Here is a 17,520-nt window from a genome sequence, read left to right as displayed (position 1 = left end):
TATGCACGAGCAATAGAAGAATCCCAGCAGTGAGGCTGCCTCTGTTGGGTATTCTGTATTTAAGGTGACTCCAGTTATAAGGCTTGCTTGAGGTTTTCCACTATTAGTCTTGTCTTTCTTTTAATCTTGCTAAGCTTTCTCTATTAGGCAGATACCCAATGTAGAAAAAAATTCATCCCTAGACTTTTCCCTCTTTATATTTCAATGAAAATGATTCATCTCTTTAAGAAAGATAAACAAAAAAAATTTTTTTGTCTACAGTAAAAAAAAAAAATCACGAGCATTGAGTTGTAGCAAAGTGCTGAAGTGCTATCTTGTTGTTAAAGTGGAGCTTTAATTCAGGTACCTGGAGGTGTTTGGATTAGACATAACCTTTTCTCAGGCTACACCCACCATCTGAATTACACCAGTATTTAAACCTTTGAGTAGTTACGTATAATTTGCATCAACTTGGTTCCCAAAATGCTACATCTGCATTCCTGCAAGAGGTGTACATGCACCATGCCCTGAGAGCTGGAAACAGTTCTGTTAAGATAGCCACGTCCAGCTGCAGAAGGTGTGCCTTCTGCATGAACCGGGTGGGAGAAAGAAGTGACTGAGATGGAGAGGGGGAAACAGGGAGGGGGAAAAAAAAAAAAAAGAGGAGCAGGAGCCAGAGTGTCAGAGGAAAGAGAAGTAAAACGGAATAGGAAGGCAGCCAGGAGTGGCAGGCTATGAAGATCTAGCAACTGCAGTATACTCCTCTACTGACCCCATTACTCCCTAAATTAAGCATTCCTTTGCTGTCATCTGAAACCCCCCAAGCAAAATCTGCCTCCCCAACCACAGCAGCCTACATGGTTAGTAACTGCTGTTACCACATTTTTTCAGTTCATGCTGAGAGACAGTAGATCTAAACTGATCCTCTAAGAAAAAAACATTGAAATTAAAAATACATATCATCCCAAGCAACCGTTCTTTAGATTTAAAAGCAAGATAAATTACATTAAAAGTATACTAAGGCTGCAAAGCATCCAGAAGCCAACAAGCGTAGCAGCCACTCATTCCCCTTCCTTTTTGGATGGGAGACAGTCTCTCTGTATGATTCCAAAACTCCTTTTACAGAGACCCCTTGTTTCACTCACTGCACTGGACAGGCTGCGTTCTTGTGATGAATGAGGATGGCATAATAAAGGAGAAAGGCTTCTGCTTTGGTCCAGCTTTCAAGACAGTAAATAAGATAATGCCTTGCAGGAAAAAGGATGGTGTTACTGACCAGGCAGGTCTAAGTACCTGCTGGGACAACTGAATTCTCTCCCCATTTCTGCCAGGTGCGGCACAGGCAACCCAGCAGGTTGTGTTGCTGGGTTGTATCACCCTATCTGTGATACCAACGGTCATGGTTTGGAAGTACTAATCACAACTGCAACCAAGACGGAGGGAGCTATGCTGCGATCACATAAAGTACTATAAAATGTATCCTATTTTTTTTACATCTCAGCTCAGGTTCCTAAAATTATCTGGCAATCTCGGTTTCAAATTCTGTACCTCAGAGCTCCATATGTAACACAGGCACGATATCCTCTATATTTCTAGATATCGGGACGATTACAACATGAACTAATCCGAAGAGAGGTCTAAAGCCCTCAAACCAAGTTGATTTAGTTCGATACCACCATGCCTTCAAGGATCATGGAATTAAGTAATACAGGGAGAGCACCATAGAAAACTGGTAAGAAAACAAATCATCTCAATGCAAGGTTTGGATTGTTCACAAAATCAGCAGGGCTCAGGGCCACGCACTGAGTGCTGAGCATTAACACCTCGCGTGTTGGCTGAGGCAGAGACTTTGTGAAAGGGCCAGCATGGGGAAAAAGAGGAGAGATGCGATTGTGCGATTAGGAGCCCTGCGTGTACAGGGAGCAGGTTACATATGCGCACTTCCTATGATCCTTGTGTTTTCTTATTTTGCAGTGCTTGAATGTACAAGCTAGACAGCTAAAGGTTTTATTTTTTAAACTGAGGGCTTGGTATCAGTTGGTGTGGAGAATGTAAGATACAGCAGAATGTAGCTGCCATGTGCCTGTCCAGGGAAAGGCAGAGCAGCAGCTGTTGGGCCTGGAGAGGACAATAAGGCAACTTAGAACAGCTCCCATTTGCCCAAGGTGGACATCACAACCTCCCACCCGGCCATCTACACCAACCGCTGCTCTGCCAACAGGTAAAACATACTGCATTTGCTCTGTGAGGATCTTGATTACACCTTTGCCCCCCATAGCGGCAACCCACTAGTTTTCTCCTTCAACCTCTGATCAGACTCCGTATTTATTTCTCCCACCTGAGACTGCTCAGTTGATTATCTGCCTCCTTTTCATCAAGTAGCCTGTGAGTGCAGCGCATGCCCATACCGTTCGAGATAATGGGTTTGAAACGAAGCCAGGTGACTTTGCCTATCCCGATCTCAAGCTCACGCTTTCAATAACGTCTCTGTTACACAACATCGCAACAACTTACCGGCACGAATCCTGCTTCCCACGGCCCTTGGAGCCAGGGCTACCTGCAGTCAGAAATACCTGCTCAAACCACACTTTCTTTTTCTTTTTGGCTTTTGATTTTCGCTCCTGCTCTGAGCGTGCAGTACAAAGGCAGCACAGCATGAGCCCATACAGAATTGCCTCCCAGCCGCCAGACACCTGGCTGAGCAGTACCTTTGCCACATGGAGATTTACCTCTGCTACGTGGAGGTTAACTGTCTTTACCAAACAACCCTGGTGCTGCCAGCTGCAGCTTGCACGGGTGCCTGTGATTTCCTGTTTCTGAAAGCAGTGATACCAGCCAGACCATCGCTCTCCTTAATTTAGAAAGCTGCTTCGTGTTTTCTTGTGATCTGGTTCCACACCACCACATGCAGGCTGAGGACTGTCACATGAATAAGAGCGCTGAGGTTACACGGCACTTTCCCTGTTCAAAACAGTCGGTGAGGAAACCCACGGGTATTATTCATTGTAAACGTTTCCCACAGACTAAACCCAACAGGTACCAGCAAGTAGTCTTGCTCTTTTGCATTTTCTAGTGTAACGCAACAACAAAGGAGCATACTCAAGAACCTCTATATGGAATGAGGTATATCTGCTTAATTTTACCTGTGTGAACATTTTAAATTTGCAGTTGAAGGTTTATGTCAGTTATACTTCGCGGTTGTGGGTATCCGCTGAATAGTTTATTTAATGGAACAAAAAAGAGCAGTAGCAGGGTTTTTCCCAGCATAAGGCATGAAACCGATCCCTGCTACTATAAATCACAAGCAAGAGCAGATGTAATCTCAGGGATTTTTTTTATAGTCACCTGTTCCTGCAGTTTCTGAACTGCAGTCTCAAACCCTTGAAGTATTTTGACATCTAAATTCTTGCTACAGCTACCAAAGTATGAGGTTTCTTTTCTGGTACTGAATATTTCTCAGAGGCACTACCTTCTGTAGTGATGTTTACAGATGCCAATCCCACAACCTCTCCTATGCAGACAAGCTCCCGCACCTTTGGGGCTCTCCGTGGGCCCGTGTGCCAGGTAAGTTGGAAAGTCAGAGTTCCAGCAGCAAACGGCAGTAAGGAAAGCACAATACATGCTGCAACACGTACCAAGAAGACCTAAGTCACATCACTACAAAACACCAGCCTCCACTGTGCACATATAAAAAAACACATGAAAGACACATGGATTTGAGATGGAATACAGTGATTGCAATCCTAATAGAATTCAGCTTTTTAACCCTGGACCGTACAGTGTCTGGCAACCTGATTTCTACGTTGTTTTTAAACACAGATGTTTAACCCACGAAAGGAAATAATAGTATTCATAACTTTATCTTCTAGAGAAATACAGTGAAAAATTGCTTTTTGTTTCCTTTTGAAGACATAAACCACCTAAAAAGATTAATAAGTAAAAATGCAAAAACTAGTAAACATATTAATTCCAACTTTTTTCTTTGCAAGATATTCAAGTTTCCAGGTTTGTTTGGTTATGAAAGTTTCTAAACACAAATTATATAAATTACCTATACTAAATATTTGGTTTGCAACAACAACAAAAAGAGTTTATTATTATGTTACTTTTAGTCTTCCAAAGTCATGCTAATGGAAACACTAATCAAAGATTGCAGTCATTTGCATTTACAGTCCTTGCCTGTTGTAGATAGATTTCATTGAGCAATAAGATTTATAACTTTGTCATGATGCAATGTATATAAGGCTGAATTCATTCAGTTGCTAATGAAATGTGCAACTTGCTCCAGCTGGGTGATAATTAGGGCTTATCACTGATAGGTCTAGGAAAAGGCTGGGAAATACTTCAGCTTGTTTTGCAGTTACTTTGAGCTCTCAGGAAAGGAGCGATTCTTCTGTGAGATCAGCCTGAAGTTTTTCTGCCTATCCGAGAGCGGTAATGATAAGGTTTTTAACTTATTTGCAAATGATATGGTTATATGAAGTCTGACAAAAGACTACTTTAATAAATTTTTTCTGGTTTAGTGTCTTTTAAAGTGTGAGATGGGTAGTTTGCCTTCTCAGACAGCTCAAGTAAAATGTTAATTAAGCAACTGGCTTCAGAGAAACCTTGCAGAACTTGCTCTGTATGATGTCTGTTAACTTGAAATTCTGCTTTTGGTAGTTGCCTGCCAGCACAACAAGCAACTCTGTGTAGGTTTCCCAAAGCAAAAAGAGGATCCTAAAGGTAGTTCCTGCTTATGGGGAAAACAAAGCGTTGCACTCCTCTCTCTTTAATGAAGATTGTAATGGCTCTGTATTAACTGTAAGAAGCAGGGCCTCTCAGGCGTCCGAGTTACTAATCAATCTTAATCAAAGTAATAAGAAGGTAGCTCCCACGCTCATAAAAATAAGTACTTTAAAAGCAGCTAAAGGTAGAAGCTAGACTGTGACTTGTAAGATATCTTGTCCGTACATGCTATCAGCCGGAAAAAGGAAAAAAAAATCTACATGAGTAGCAAAATACCTGTCTCCTTAATGCAGACTGTAGCTCAGCTGCAGAGCAGATTCCTGTTTAAAGCCCTTCTCTCTCTACAGGGAGCTGCTCCTCTTCCTCCTCCTTTCCTTGATAAGGGTGGTCTGGAGCTCCTCTTAAAGAACTGCTGCCTGTGAACTACATAACAGCTTTTAAAAATCAACAGTTTTCCCAAATTGCAAGACTTCAGATTTGGCAATTACAAGATGGAGAGGCTTTTCAAAATGAACTGGAGAAATGCAACCTCAAATATACCAAAGCACTGTAGAGAAAGCTTCCCCCTGAATTTTGATTTTATGTAGTTTTTATTATAAAATACATACAGTTTTGGTTCTTTTGTGGCTTAAAGGAACACTTCTCGAGGGGTTTGTATTTTCCATGAATGTTCTTTATTCAGGGCAAATTTAGCCATTTTTGTAAAAGAAAGCCATTTCCTTTTACATTTAATCAAAGGTTTGCATATCTAAATTTCCACTGCAAATGGATGGTGGATTCTACGGATTTGTTGTTGAAAAAAGCTTTTCACTCTTCTCCCAGTATATATTCATGATATTTACACTGTGTGTATGTATGGGGCATTCTGTTGTGTGGGTGTGGTGGGGTTTTGATTTGGGGTTTGGTGCTTTTTTTCTTTCCCTGAATACTTTATATGGTTGTAAGACTCTGGACCTGAAGAGCTTTTAACATCAAAGCGCTCGGAAGCACTTCAGCGCAGTCCAGACTTCCTAGCACTTCAGAATACTGCTTGCTTTAGAGATGCAAGTACGCAATGCATGTCTGGGAGAAGGAGTCATCCAGAAAATTGATAGGTCAGCAAACCTCAAGCTTACAGTTCAGGTCCTACTTCTTCCTCAATGACGTTATCTACTTATCACACTCCCTTTGAAATTACTTCATTCTGTATTTGACTTAGGGTAAGAAAAAACAGTCATGAGACCTGCTCCTAATGCAAGTCCTTTAAGTGTCAGGGTTCTGCCCCCATTAGCCAAGGACTAGATGCAGAAGTGGTTTTGTTCTTTTTTTTAATAGATGCCACAATCCAACTGGCATTCATGTAAAACTAATCCACACAGAGGACACCTCAGCCCTTTCTGAGATGCTGGCCCAGAGTAATGCACGTAACTGGAACCGTATCCCATATGGATGCTGGGGCTGCACTTAGCGCTCCTCAGTGGGGCTGGACTGGGCTACAGAAATATGTGATGGCTGCTTTCCTTTGGGCCTGTACTGGAGGCTACCGTGCCTGTGTTCTGGGGGCTACTTGCCCACAGTGTAGAAGGACAAGGCTCAGTGCTCTCCAGAGCCTGAGGAGACTCAAAGCCATGCTCCTGACCTCTGGAGATGGGGCTGGCTGAGGACGCTGTCTGTCCTTCCTTCCTGCTGAGTATAAGCCACTGCACAGAAAGAAATTCCAAATTTGTGAGGCCAGAAAGAGGAAGAAAGATGAGTCTTTAGCATAAGTTAGTGTATTTTTCTGTGGAAGAAGTTTGATGTTTGTGCTCCAGAAATCTTGTGGTTTATGCTCAAGTGCCCCTGGGGTTAAAACGCTGGAGAGTAGATGTGGGAATCCAGCCTGTAGCCCTGGGTCAAAAGCAGTAAATCTAAGCTGTCCTGCACACTGGTAGCTTCTCTGCTGTCTGAAGCTTCTCGGCTATTCGCAATATATAGAGCATCTCGCCTGCATACCCTTATCCTGTCTTCAAAGGAAAGCCTACTCAGCTCTAAGAGCAAAGAGCCCTTGCTGCAGATGGGGAAAAGAAAATTGCCTGCTGAGCGCAGCTGGGGCACGCACATGGTCGAGTGGCTCAAGGATAGCCACTGTGCTCACTAACCTGTTATCCAATAGGTCTGCATGTGGTTTTATCTGGCAGAAAATGCACTGGCAACTTGAGGTAGCTCATCCATTGAGGAAAGAGGTGGAGATGGGGCTGCAGTCAAAAAGATTTTATTAAGCTCCTATTCTCTTTTCAGCAGATAGAGTTCCTGAGTCTTGACTAGAGTATGTCCCTGTCCCAGCACAGACGCATCTGCGCGCATGTACACAGACAGTGTGTCAAACCCTTGCTAGGGCTTGACTGGCAGCAAGAACAGATTTACTTTCTGGGAGACTTGGTTGAACACAAGCTCAAGGTCCTGTGCTTTCCCGCCTGGGGAAGGGAATATTGTCTGTCTAGTCATGCAATGAGCTACGCTGCCCTGCTAACACATGATAGTCAGGAGCACTGTTTAGTTAAGCCTCTTTTGAGGATGAGGGCAAAGGAGACGTGAAAGAGTAAAACTATAATAGTAATAATAATAAAAAAATGGCTTCTTCCTCGAGGCTTTTGTGAAAAATCACGGAAATGCTCCTATAGCCTGAGGAGGACTGTCAAGGAACTGACTGACATTCCTAAAGCTTTGCTCCTTACTATGGTTAAATTTAACTCTCTTGGAACAGAACAGAAGAATTTAGGTTGGACAAGACCTCTGGAGGCCATCTGGTCCAACCCTTGCGTATGGCACAACTAATCTCAAAGTAAGGTCAGGCTGCTCAGGCTTTTGTCCAGTTGAAGTACAGAGGCTCAACCTCCTCCCCGGGCAGCCAATTCCAGTGTTCCCCCATTCTTCCTGTGGGAAATTTAGGTCAGTGTGGTGCCATTGCCTTGGGGGTTTCCAGCCTCAGACCAGCAGGTTTACGTTTGGTTTAGGTTAACCAAATGTAGTGCTTCCCCTGTGAGATGCAAATACAATTATGGCTCACCTACTAGGCTACTGCAAATAGGTTTTGTTCGTTTAACTAGATTTCTGATGAAGGTCACCTGGAAGATCACATAGAGCTATAATATGCAATTACCTGGGCTTGAGCAAGGTGCCCCTCAGCGGTGGATGCCGGTGCCAGTGCCGGCAACGTATTGTGTCGTAACATGCTGCCCCACTACCCGCCCACCTTCTGATCCAGTGGCTACACCAGCACTATTTGGCTGCATGTTGCATGGTTCTCCGCAAAGCAATCTGGCTAGAGGCTGCGGTATCAAAGGAAGGAAATGAGATGTGGCTTTATTGAAACATACCTCAATTTTTTTCCTTCTCCCTCCACTTTTTACAAATAAGAAACAATTAGGACAGTTGGAGTGATTAAAATTAGTTACATTCTAGTTAATGGAATTAGGAATTGGTTATTGCCAGCAGTCCTATTTCTATAGGGGAGAAGAGTACTAAGGAAGAAAATGTTCTGCTACAAATGTTCCCTGGTGATTTAGTGTGGTGAAACAAGCAGGCAGAGCCCCCAACACCCTGTGCTGAGTGAGGACAGTACCAGACAAGAGGGAGCATCCTGCGCCCCAGCTTTGATAGGCCTTTGATCACAGCAGCCAGCAGGAAAAACATGAAGAGCAAGCTAAAAGGTGCTCAAACACCTCTTGTGGCTTTGCCACAAGGGGAGATACAGTCTCATCTATTTACATATTGTTACGAATTAAGCTAAAGATTTCTTGCCCAGCTTGTGTCCTGAGCTTTACTTTTGAAGGCATATAGTGTTCACTTCAGATCTTACTTGGCTGGCTGCGAATGAAAACAGATACTTCAGGCAGACCTAGACATGCAAGTTAACTGTGCTGTCTTCTGCAAAGAGGATTATTATGAACTTTCTGTAACCCGTTTTCCTAGATATCTTCTGTGGGTTTTTACACAAGAGGACATGAATATTTTAGGTGTAATCATCGTACCTGAGGATTAGGTAATCTTTGATATCTATCGATACCTTCCCCATCGCCAGGTGCAGGTTACGGATTTTACATTAATCTATTCAGTGAAGACTCTTGCAGAAGTGCAGCACGGCAAATAACCTGCTTTATACCTGCCTGTGAGCTCTAAGAAAGGGTCGCTACAGCTCACCTCCCTTCTGTTTGTTGTACAGCACTTCTCTTTCTGACAGTGATTCAGCTCCTGATGGAAGAGCAAAACGTTATCACAGAGGTGCCGGCAGCCCTAAAGCGCCTGGCCAAATATATAGTGCGTGGTTTCTATGGAGTAGAGTACTCCCTGGCCCTCGATATACTGATCCGCTACCCCTGCGTGAAAGAGGATGACTTGTTACAGTTGCTCAAGTACGAACGTAAACAACTCCGTACTGTCCTCAACACGCTCAAGGCAGACAAGTTTGTGAAGCTGCGTATGCGAGTTGAAACAGGGCCTAACGGGAAGAGCACAAGGCACAATTACTATTACATCAATTACAAGGTGCTGGTGGATGTGATAAAATACAAACTGGATCACGTACGCCGGAAAATAGAAGCGGATGAGCGGGATTCAACTACCAGGTCCTCTTTTAAATGCCCATCTTGCTCCAGCACTTACACGGACCTGGAAGTCAATCAGCTCTTTGATGTATTTACAGGTATGTTGCTTATATTGCTTATTTGCTCTTACCTTAAGGAATAACTCTTGGCACAGGAGCCAATTTTGTGCTAACTCTGCCATAAAAGCACGTTTGTTAGGACGTACTTGTTTGCTGGTGGACAAGGGCCTGGGACAGGAGAAGCTGGGAGGTGAGGGTAAGAGAAAAAGCTGTCTCTGTATAACAGGCCGAGCAAGAGGAAGAATAATCTTGAATATAAGAGCTGGGGCTGGGAATCAGATTCAGGCCTCAGTTTTGCTAGGAAGATGACGTTTAACCCGGTTCAAGATTGCTCATCCAAGTCTTGTGACTCCCGCTTCCTCATATGGAAATGAGAATACAGTACTCCTTTTACTCCATTTTGAATTTGTTAGTTAATCCATTTGTGTGTTCAGTTCTTCTGATGGAAGAGTTGGACAAGCTGGATAAAGCTGTTTGCAGCCACCTACTGTAGTAAGCGTATTGCAGCTCGGCAGCAGAGGAGGCGTTCTGTCACTCCTGTGCTGGAAACAGGGAAGTTCAAGCTCCTCCCCAGGGCAACGCGACACATCCGTAGCAGAAGTGGCATCGGAGCTTGCAGGTTTCTATTCTCTAAAATCAAATAACTAAATAGAGAGTACTCTTTCAAAATGAGTTAAAATGGCGTCATATTGCAATACATTACTTGAAGCGCAGCTACTGTGTTAACGTCTGGGTCATGGCATCTGCAAAGGATGCCAGAGCCAGGGAGAATGAACTTCACTCTGTGCGACTAACTTGAAATGTCAAAGGTGAAGTTAGTGTACTGCCAGTTAGCAAAAATCACCCCTTTGTTCTAAATGGAGGGACTTTGTCAAGTTACTGAAATGCAAACATTGAGGCTGGTGATACGTTTTGATAGAATATGCTTTAATATTTTTTTTAAGACATAAATATAGGTTTTTAGCATATGCTTTGACTCTAAATGAGCCTCTTTTGAACTTTAGAACTCTGAACAACTAAAACCAGATGCTATTTATGCTTGCAAATGTTTTTTCCTTACACTATGAACTAAGAAAAAGATGAGATCAGAGAAGGAAAAAAACCAAACCTTAACCATCTGATGACACTGTGTGTAGCCAACTTAACTTTTTCCCCCAATATAGACATTTCTTTCTTGCATAGCAAGTGTGTGAGTATCAGTCCTTCTCCAAAAAAAAAAAAAAGAAAAAAAAATTGGCTTACATCTATAACTTGAGTTCCCCTAGTTAATGTGAACAAACGGATAAAGTTTAGTGAAGTCAGAACACTTTGGTAATTGTCCAGGCTGTGGATTTCTTAACAAGGTACTGCTGATCTTTAGCATCCTATGAACATGAGACTTTCCAATTTGGATCACGTTGCAGAGACTTTCCGCTGCACTTACTGCAACACTGAAGTAGAGGAAGATGCCTCAGCACTTCCTAAGCGTGACGCTCGAACCTTGCTAGCAAAATTCAATGAGCAGATTGAACCTATCTTTGTGCTACTGCGTGAGACTGAAGATATTGTTCTGCCATATGACTTGCTGGAGCCTCAGCCAACAGAAATACCAGAATTATCAGAAAGGTATAAACACACCCTGGAACTTCTGATCAATGCAAAAGCCCCCAACAACTTCCCAGTTACAAAATCTTTGACATACTGAACTTGCAGCCTACCTTCTACTCCATTCTGCTTTGTTCAGTACCGTCAGCTGCTTAATGACGAAGCCTGTAATATCTAAGACATTCTAAATTAGTTATGCATTTATAGTTTTATTTTTGCTATCTTTTTTAAGAATTAATTTTCCAGACTTCTCCTTCAGCTAATGTTCATAGCCCTTTCTGTGAGACAGTAACGTTTCTCTACCGGTGTGCTTCATCCAGAGATGCACTACTGAAGAGACCATGCAAAAATCAGTGGTTCAGAATCACTTGCCTCTGAGATGAGGTAATGGGGAATGCAAATTGTTTTAATGTAGAGCACTTGTTAAAGCTAGTCTGCTGACAAAACATGTTTTTTTTTTTTCTTTTTTTTGAATGGGAACTGGGGGGTTCTTGCCTGAATTTAACCTGTCCAAAATGGGTGATGTTTCATTCAGCTTTGATCAGAAGGCAGGTTCAAGTGTGCTGGAATCCTGCAGCCGACCTGAAAAATGGTCCAACAGAAGTTCCTCTTTTGGCAATATGTACACCCAAAACTTAGTTATTGATGTCCAAGACTCTGAACCCAAGAAGAAAACAAGAGAAAAAGCAACTAAAGAGCAACCTATTTGGATGTCTCAGAGCACCGTGGAAGGAGCGACAACAGCCACCACCAATAGTGTTGGTAAGTTTTAAGCATTGGCAAATACTGAAATTCAGCAGCCTTACTGCATTGAAATATAGCTTTCCTATTGAAATGTAGGGAGCTTGGTTTAGAATATAGAGTAATGCTTCAATTCTGCACCAGTGGCTATCAGATCTTAGTTTCTAAAAACTACTCTTTAGACTGACTTAGGTAGTGTTCCTAAAGCCAGAAGTCAGGTACCAGGTCCTGAAATTTTTGGCTCTAACCATGCAGTAGCATTAATGGCAATCTTTAAAGTGGACAGCTCTTGCAAATGCCTGCACTTTCAAAAGAATTCTGAAGTGTGGGTAAAAAAGAACCAGAGTAGGAAAAATCATTTATGTAGGATGCTTGTGGTAATTGTAAATTATTGATAGCTCTAACACTTAGTATTGTGTATTAGGAGTAAATGCTTCTGAAGAAACTAAAGAAAGTGTTAAAGAAACCGTCACCGATAATGAAATCATCAAGACTCTTCTGATCCATGAATCCAAGTCATCATCTAGCACAGACCAGGCTCCTGCTGTCAAAAGCAAATTACCTGAATTGGGCAGTGATACTAGTGAGTCTGAAGAAGATGCCAAGCACTCAAGAAGAGCAGGAATGAAAGTAGCAGGCAGCAACTTTGAACAAGAGGAGGAGCAGGAAACACAAGGTCCTATTTTAATGGTAAATGGTCAGCCTCGTTCATATGCTGAAATTAGTGAAAATCCAGAGCTTGTGTCTCTCATGACAACTGAAGAGAGAGAAGCTTATATAAAAGTAGGACAAGAAATGTTCCAGTCTGTCTTTGAATAAATACTACTGTATGAATATGCAAACTTGTATAGAATGGGTGAAGGCTTCTTTTGAAATAAGACAGTTTATTAGTTTAACTTCCATTCTTCAAAGTTTACCACTGAAGGGTTAAGTTTTCTTTGAACTCCTTGCTGTTATGCAAGATAGTAATCCTGTAGTAGGTAACTCCAGTTCAAAATACTAGCATTGCAGCAAAAGTTACTATGGGTTTTCTATTATCTTAATGCTTAGACTTTGTGAATGCTGTAATTAGTTTCGGAGCATGAATCATTTTAAGTTACAATGGGATATAATGATCAGAGTAAAATAAAGTTTCAAAAGCAATGTTGCAATCTATTGTAAGAAATCAACTATTCCACCTTCCTCCCAGAAGTAGCAGATATTTCCAGTAGTGAAAGTGAGTCAAACTCCAACGTGATTTAGTTTCACTCTGTACCACTGTGTTCTATTTTTTGTTAGGTCGCTACACAACAGTAACAGACAGGTCTTATACAGCAACCTCCCTTTAAGGGAAGAGCTGTTACTAAATTGTGTTAGTTATAGAAGAGAACCAGCTATGGCCTCTTAACTTTCATCTTAAAAATAATTACCTGAATTCTTTGTACTCACTGCTCTATAGAACTGTCTCTGAAGTGATGAACTGTGCAATGGATAGTGGACAGTAAAATATAACATTCATTTTGGTCCAGATTGGTAAGGAAGCAAGCAATGTATCAAGCAGAAGACACTGCTATCTCATTCACACACTCTCCTGTAATCGTTTTAAGCCAGATCTTGTCTACTACCATTGAAAGACACATTCTACTTGAACTGAACTATATGAGTAGAAGGACTGGCTTCAGAATACAAGATACAGCTTAGCTTCTTCAGCAATTCTACTACTGGAGCAATAGATGATGAAAGTAGACCACAGGGGCACAAACTGAAACACAGGAGGTTCCCTCTGAATGTTAGGAAATGCTTTTTTACTGCAAGGGTGATTGAGCTCTGGCACAGGCTGCCCAGAGAGGTTGTAGAGGCTCCCACGTTGGAAATTATCAAAAGCCTCCTAGGCAGCCAGCTCTATGTGGTCCTGCTTGAGCAGGGGGTTGACCTCCAGCAATCCCTTCCAACCTCAACCCTTCTGTGATTCTCTGAATTAAGGGTAGAGAGAAAGTATAACCAAAGTAGTACCATTTCAATGCATTGTTCATACACACGATTCCAGGGAAAGAATTCAGGAATGGTGTGTGCTCATGCTCTTTCTTGAGCTTAGAGTTTAATGATTTACCATATAAACTAGACTTGTCTCAAATATGCACAAATCATCTTGTTCTACTTTATGAAAATGCCCTCTTTAAGGTCTACTGAATGATTCTTGTGTCAAGTTAGTGATTAAAAAGCTTTCATTTGTTTCATTTTCACAGGTTCACCTTTATCACAAATGTATTTCCTCTGTCCTCAAAATTGTAAAGTTTTTTCTGCATGCAGTATTACCATGAGTTTAAAGCCTGCACAGTAACTAAACTGTCTTCAAACCTTTTAATATACTTTTGCTTTTACAATCATACCTCTCATCTCCAATCTGCCATTTCAAAATTCACTCATAAAACCTGGAGAGACTCAAAACAAACCAAAAGAAAAAAAAAGAAATCACAGTAGAATCACACTCTCATTTTATTCAAACTTCAGGCATATTTAGGCTTCACTGTCACTAGACTGTCTCCCACCGCATATAGCCATATTATTATACTAACCCCAAACGGAAGACAACCCTGAATTTAAGATGACCATTGCTTTTTAACTACTTTGAGAACAGCCTTGTCTTTAAAGTAAGCAGGACCTCCATAATGCAGCAGATACGCTGAATAAGCTATTTCAAGCTCAATTTTATGACTTGCTGTTACTAGCAACTCAGATCTAAAAAAGTAAAGAAAATTTTTGTTCTGGTTCGAGTTTTCTAATCTGCTTTTCTACAGTCCTAATTCCACCTTTGCCATGAGACTTCAGTAGGTGCTGACTTTAACGGTTTGGGGTTTTTTAAACATTAACTTTAATTTCCTAAATTTCTTCTTTTCTACAGGAAAACTCTTCACGAAGTCAAATACTTTAGGAACAGATTCTACAGGCTTTCAATTGCAGCAATATTAAGTGTTACATGTGAAAGGATACTAAAATTTTCAGACAGGTTTATCAGTTTGCACATTGAAAGTGCAAAACAGAAAATGTAGAAAAATACAGATTGGTTCTGTAGTTAACTGTTGAACCAGAGTATTTACTTCACCTCAGATAAATGTGCTGATAGAAATTAATTCCACAGGCCATGAACATGAATTTTTTTTTTTTTTTACAGACCAGCTATACATAGGCTATAAAGGCAACACATAGGTATGTACTGTGTCCACACCTCATATTTATAGAAGATGGAGAAACTTCGTGGGACAAGAGTCTCTTGTCCCAGGTAAGTCAGCAGTGTTTCTCTGAAGAGGAGTAACAAACTGCTACAAGCATGCCAACACTAAGGTCAGTTTACTTCCAACAACAAACTCTGCATACCATTTTGTAAGCCAGAGGAAAATTTTTCAAAGACAAATTTACAGACAGATCCAAACTTTATTTAAAACTACAATTTTAAAATTACTAAACAAGTCACAATAAAAAATAAAAAAGATTAAGACAGAAAAAGAACAGTGCAGCAAAACTGAATAGAAGAGGATTCAGTTCCAGCTGTTCAAACTGCCACAGGCAGAAGTTAGCATACCTATCCTAAGAGGCAGTGTGCCAAAAATTTTACATTTTTATATACTTCCAGAATTCTGGGAAATTAGTGCTGATCCTCCATATGCATTTGTACACATGGAGTTTATAAATGCAGGTATCTTCAGGTTATTCTCACGCACTTTGAGCTCCAAAAGTTTCTGTAAAATAAGAATATATTCATTACTGTCTAACAGCTACAAGGCATCAAACACAGCTCTTGACTACATTTCCACTCCTTGTAAGTATCCATTATAAAGCACCTTGATGAAATATTTCATCCTCACCTTTTTTTCACAAGCATTTTGAGCCATGGCTTACTTGACCAGCTACAGCCATTCCCCATACACAGATGAAGAACGGCTTAGTTGCTAGCTACCAATTTTGTGTCGCATGGCATGGCATTCTTAGCCACTGTTCCCACACCAAGCACATGCATCAGTATTCACCAAACTGACACGACAGAGTTCTGCTAGCATAGCTATGACAAGCAGGTGGTGAGGGGCAGTGAATGAAATGGAAGGAAAGATGCACCTTCCTTCACGCTCTATTCTGGAAAGTCCTATGCTGTCACTACAGCTGCATTAAAAAAAAAAAAGCATTTTCATCAGCTTATATTGTTTGAGGAACTGGAACTAGCTACACTAGGAAAAAACTACTACCATCAGAAAAAACAGTTCATGCATTTATATATGCCATTAACTACACCTTCCACTGGAGAACTACAAGCCTAACAATAGAACAGAAGCCTCTAACACCATAACTTGTGTCACAATATCAACATTATATTAAAAAAAGAAAAGTTTCTTTGACCTGCATTACCGTTAAGTTTTTGTAGCTGCATAAATACTGTTTCATGAAAGTGACAAATCTTTATCGCAGTCACTATCACTGGAAGTTTTTTCTACCTCATGGTATGCTTCACATGAAAAATAATTTTCTTTTCCCTGAAGAGATATTTTACTATTCTGAAGAGTCTCTTAAACTTTTCTATTTAGAAAAACACTGAGCAGTCTGTCAGCAAATTGTATTGAGCATTATTAAATCAGATAACAGCAATTAGAATTTACAATATTATTAAACCCAAGCTTGTGTAACAAGAAACAAAAATACTATTCTATCCCATTTTAATAAGTTTCAAACCCATTAAGTTATAACATGCATTTTACATATGTTAATTTTTATGACTTTATTAGCCACGGAATCTAACAGAAGTATATAGGAGGGACATGGAAGGCAGAATCCCTTCATATCAATACATCGTTTTCAAATGCAACAAAGGATATTCTTTCAGCACCATGATAACTGCTTACTTTAAGCAGTGATAACAAGCTATTTAAATTCTAGGCCATTCTAGAGTGTTTTCCCAATAGGTGTAGAGGATTTAGAAAATAATCTTTACCAGGTTCTTTCAAAGTTTGGGCATCTCCTACTAATTCTTGATCTTTAGCTCCACCTCCATCCAGTAATTCATCAGACAAACTGTTGGTTTGGGCCTCTGTTGCCATTTTCTTCATTAAATCTGCCTTTGTAACAGATAAAGCAAAACTCAAAAGTTCTGGATAATTCTTATTGCTGTCTAATTAAGACATTTAGGGTGTGTGCTTCTAAACACCCCACAAACAATAGCAAAATACCTCTGAATATACTGCAAGTTTAAGGGGCAAGTCTTCAACTTTCACGAAGTCATCTTCATCAGATTTTTGACTTACATTTCCAGAACCACCTTCCTGTTAAATAAAAACAGTGGCATTTAAGAGAACAGTGCTACTTTGTTTTATTTTCACTCCAAAACTAGATTTTTTTACTATTATAATAAAGTACATAAAAAACCAATGCCCATATCAAATTTGCAGATGAAAACTGAACAGGACTGGAAACTAGAAGTAACACTGAAATAGAAAAAAGCTTCTCATTTCTCTTGGATGTATCTTAACTGAAATATACGCACGTATTCATTCACTAACACAGGTGACTCCGTATCAGGGCTGCCAGCCATGGAGCTTTCAGAACTTGCAGCAGATTTGTTTCCTACACACACTGTATCTAGTGTTTGAGTTTCATTTACTGGTAAAGAAGAGCTTGATTCTTCTGTTTTCATACTGGCTGTTATAAAGGATTCTGGGGTATTGACTGTTAAAGGTGGCGTATTCTCCATGACATTGAGGTAACGAGGCAAAATTGTAGCTGCATCTTGTTCACCTAAAACCACAAAACTACATTTTAACTCGGTAGAGACAGTAAAAGATTCTGAGTGTAAAAAATCCCAGATTATTATTTTTTTTTTACAAATTATGATCCAAAGCTACAAA

General features: G+C 40.6%; 2 protein-coding genes across 11 annotated transcripts in view; one reads left to right on the top strand and one right to left on the bottom strand.

Moving 5' to 3' along the window:
- The first annotated feature begins 8,904 nt into the window (after window positions 1–8,904).
- Window positions 8,905–12,472, top strand: LOC143159477 (general transcription factor IIE subunit 1-like). The gene is made up of 4 exons (XM_076336347.1): window positions 8,905–9,367; window positions 10,732–10,933; window positions 11,448–11,674; window positions 12,078–12,472. Exons 1-4 carry the CDS (start codon window positions 8,920–8,922, stop codon window positions 12,470–12,472), a joined length of 1,272 nt encoding a protein of 423 aa, XP_076192462.1. The 5' UTR covers window positions 8,905–8,919.
- Window positions 12,473–14,110: 1,638 nt separating this feature from the next.
- PCM1 (pericentriolar material 1) overlaps window positions 14,111–17,520 on the bottom strand; it is a 46,701-nt gene continuing 43,291 nt past the window's right edge. For all 10 annotated transcript variants that reach the window (XM_076336337.1, XM_076336336.1, XM_076336340.1 and 7 more), the window contains 4 exons: window positions 17,160–17,410; window positions 16,846–16,938; window positions 16,611–16,734; window positions 14,111–15,369 (listed from right to left, as the gene is read on the bottom strand). In XM_076336337.1, coding sequence (XP_076192452.1) covers window positions 15,344–15,369; window positions 16,611–16,734; window positions 16,846–16,938; window positions 17,160–17,410 — 494 coding nt within the window. In that variant the 3' untranslated portion in view covers window positions 14,111–15,343. The remainder of the gene's footprint in view (window positions 15,370–16,610; window positions 16,735–16,845; window positions 16,939–17,159; window positions 17,411–17,520) is intronic.

This window comes from Aptenodytes patagonicus, chromosome 4 (assembly GCF_965638725.1).
Source record: "Aptenodytes patagonicus chromosome 4, bAptPat1.pri.cur, whole genome shotgun sequence".
NCBI lineage: Eukaryota > Metazoa > Chordata > Aves > Sphenisciformes > Spheniscidae > Aptenodytes > Aptenodytes patagonicus.
Note: the sequence above shows the minus strand (reverse complement) of the source record. Positions and strands in the feature narration are given on the sequence as shown.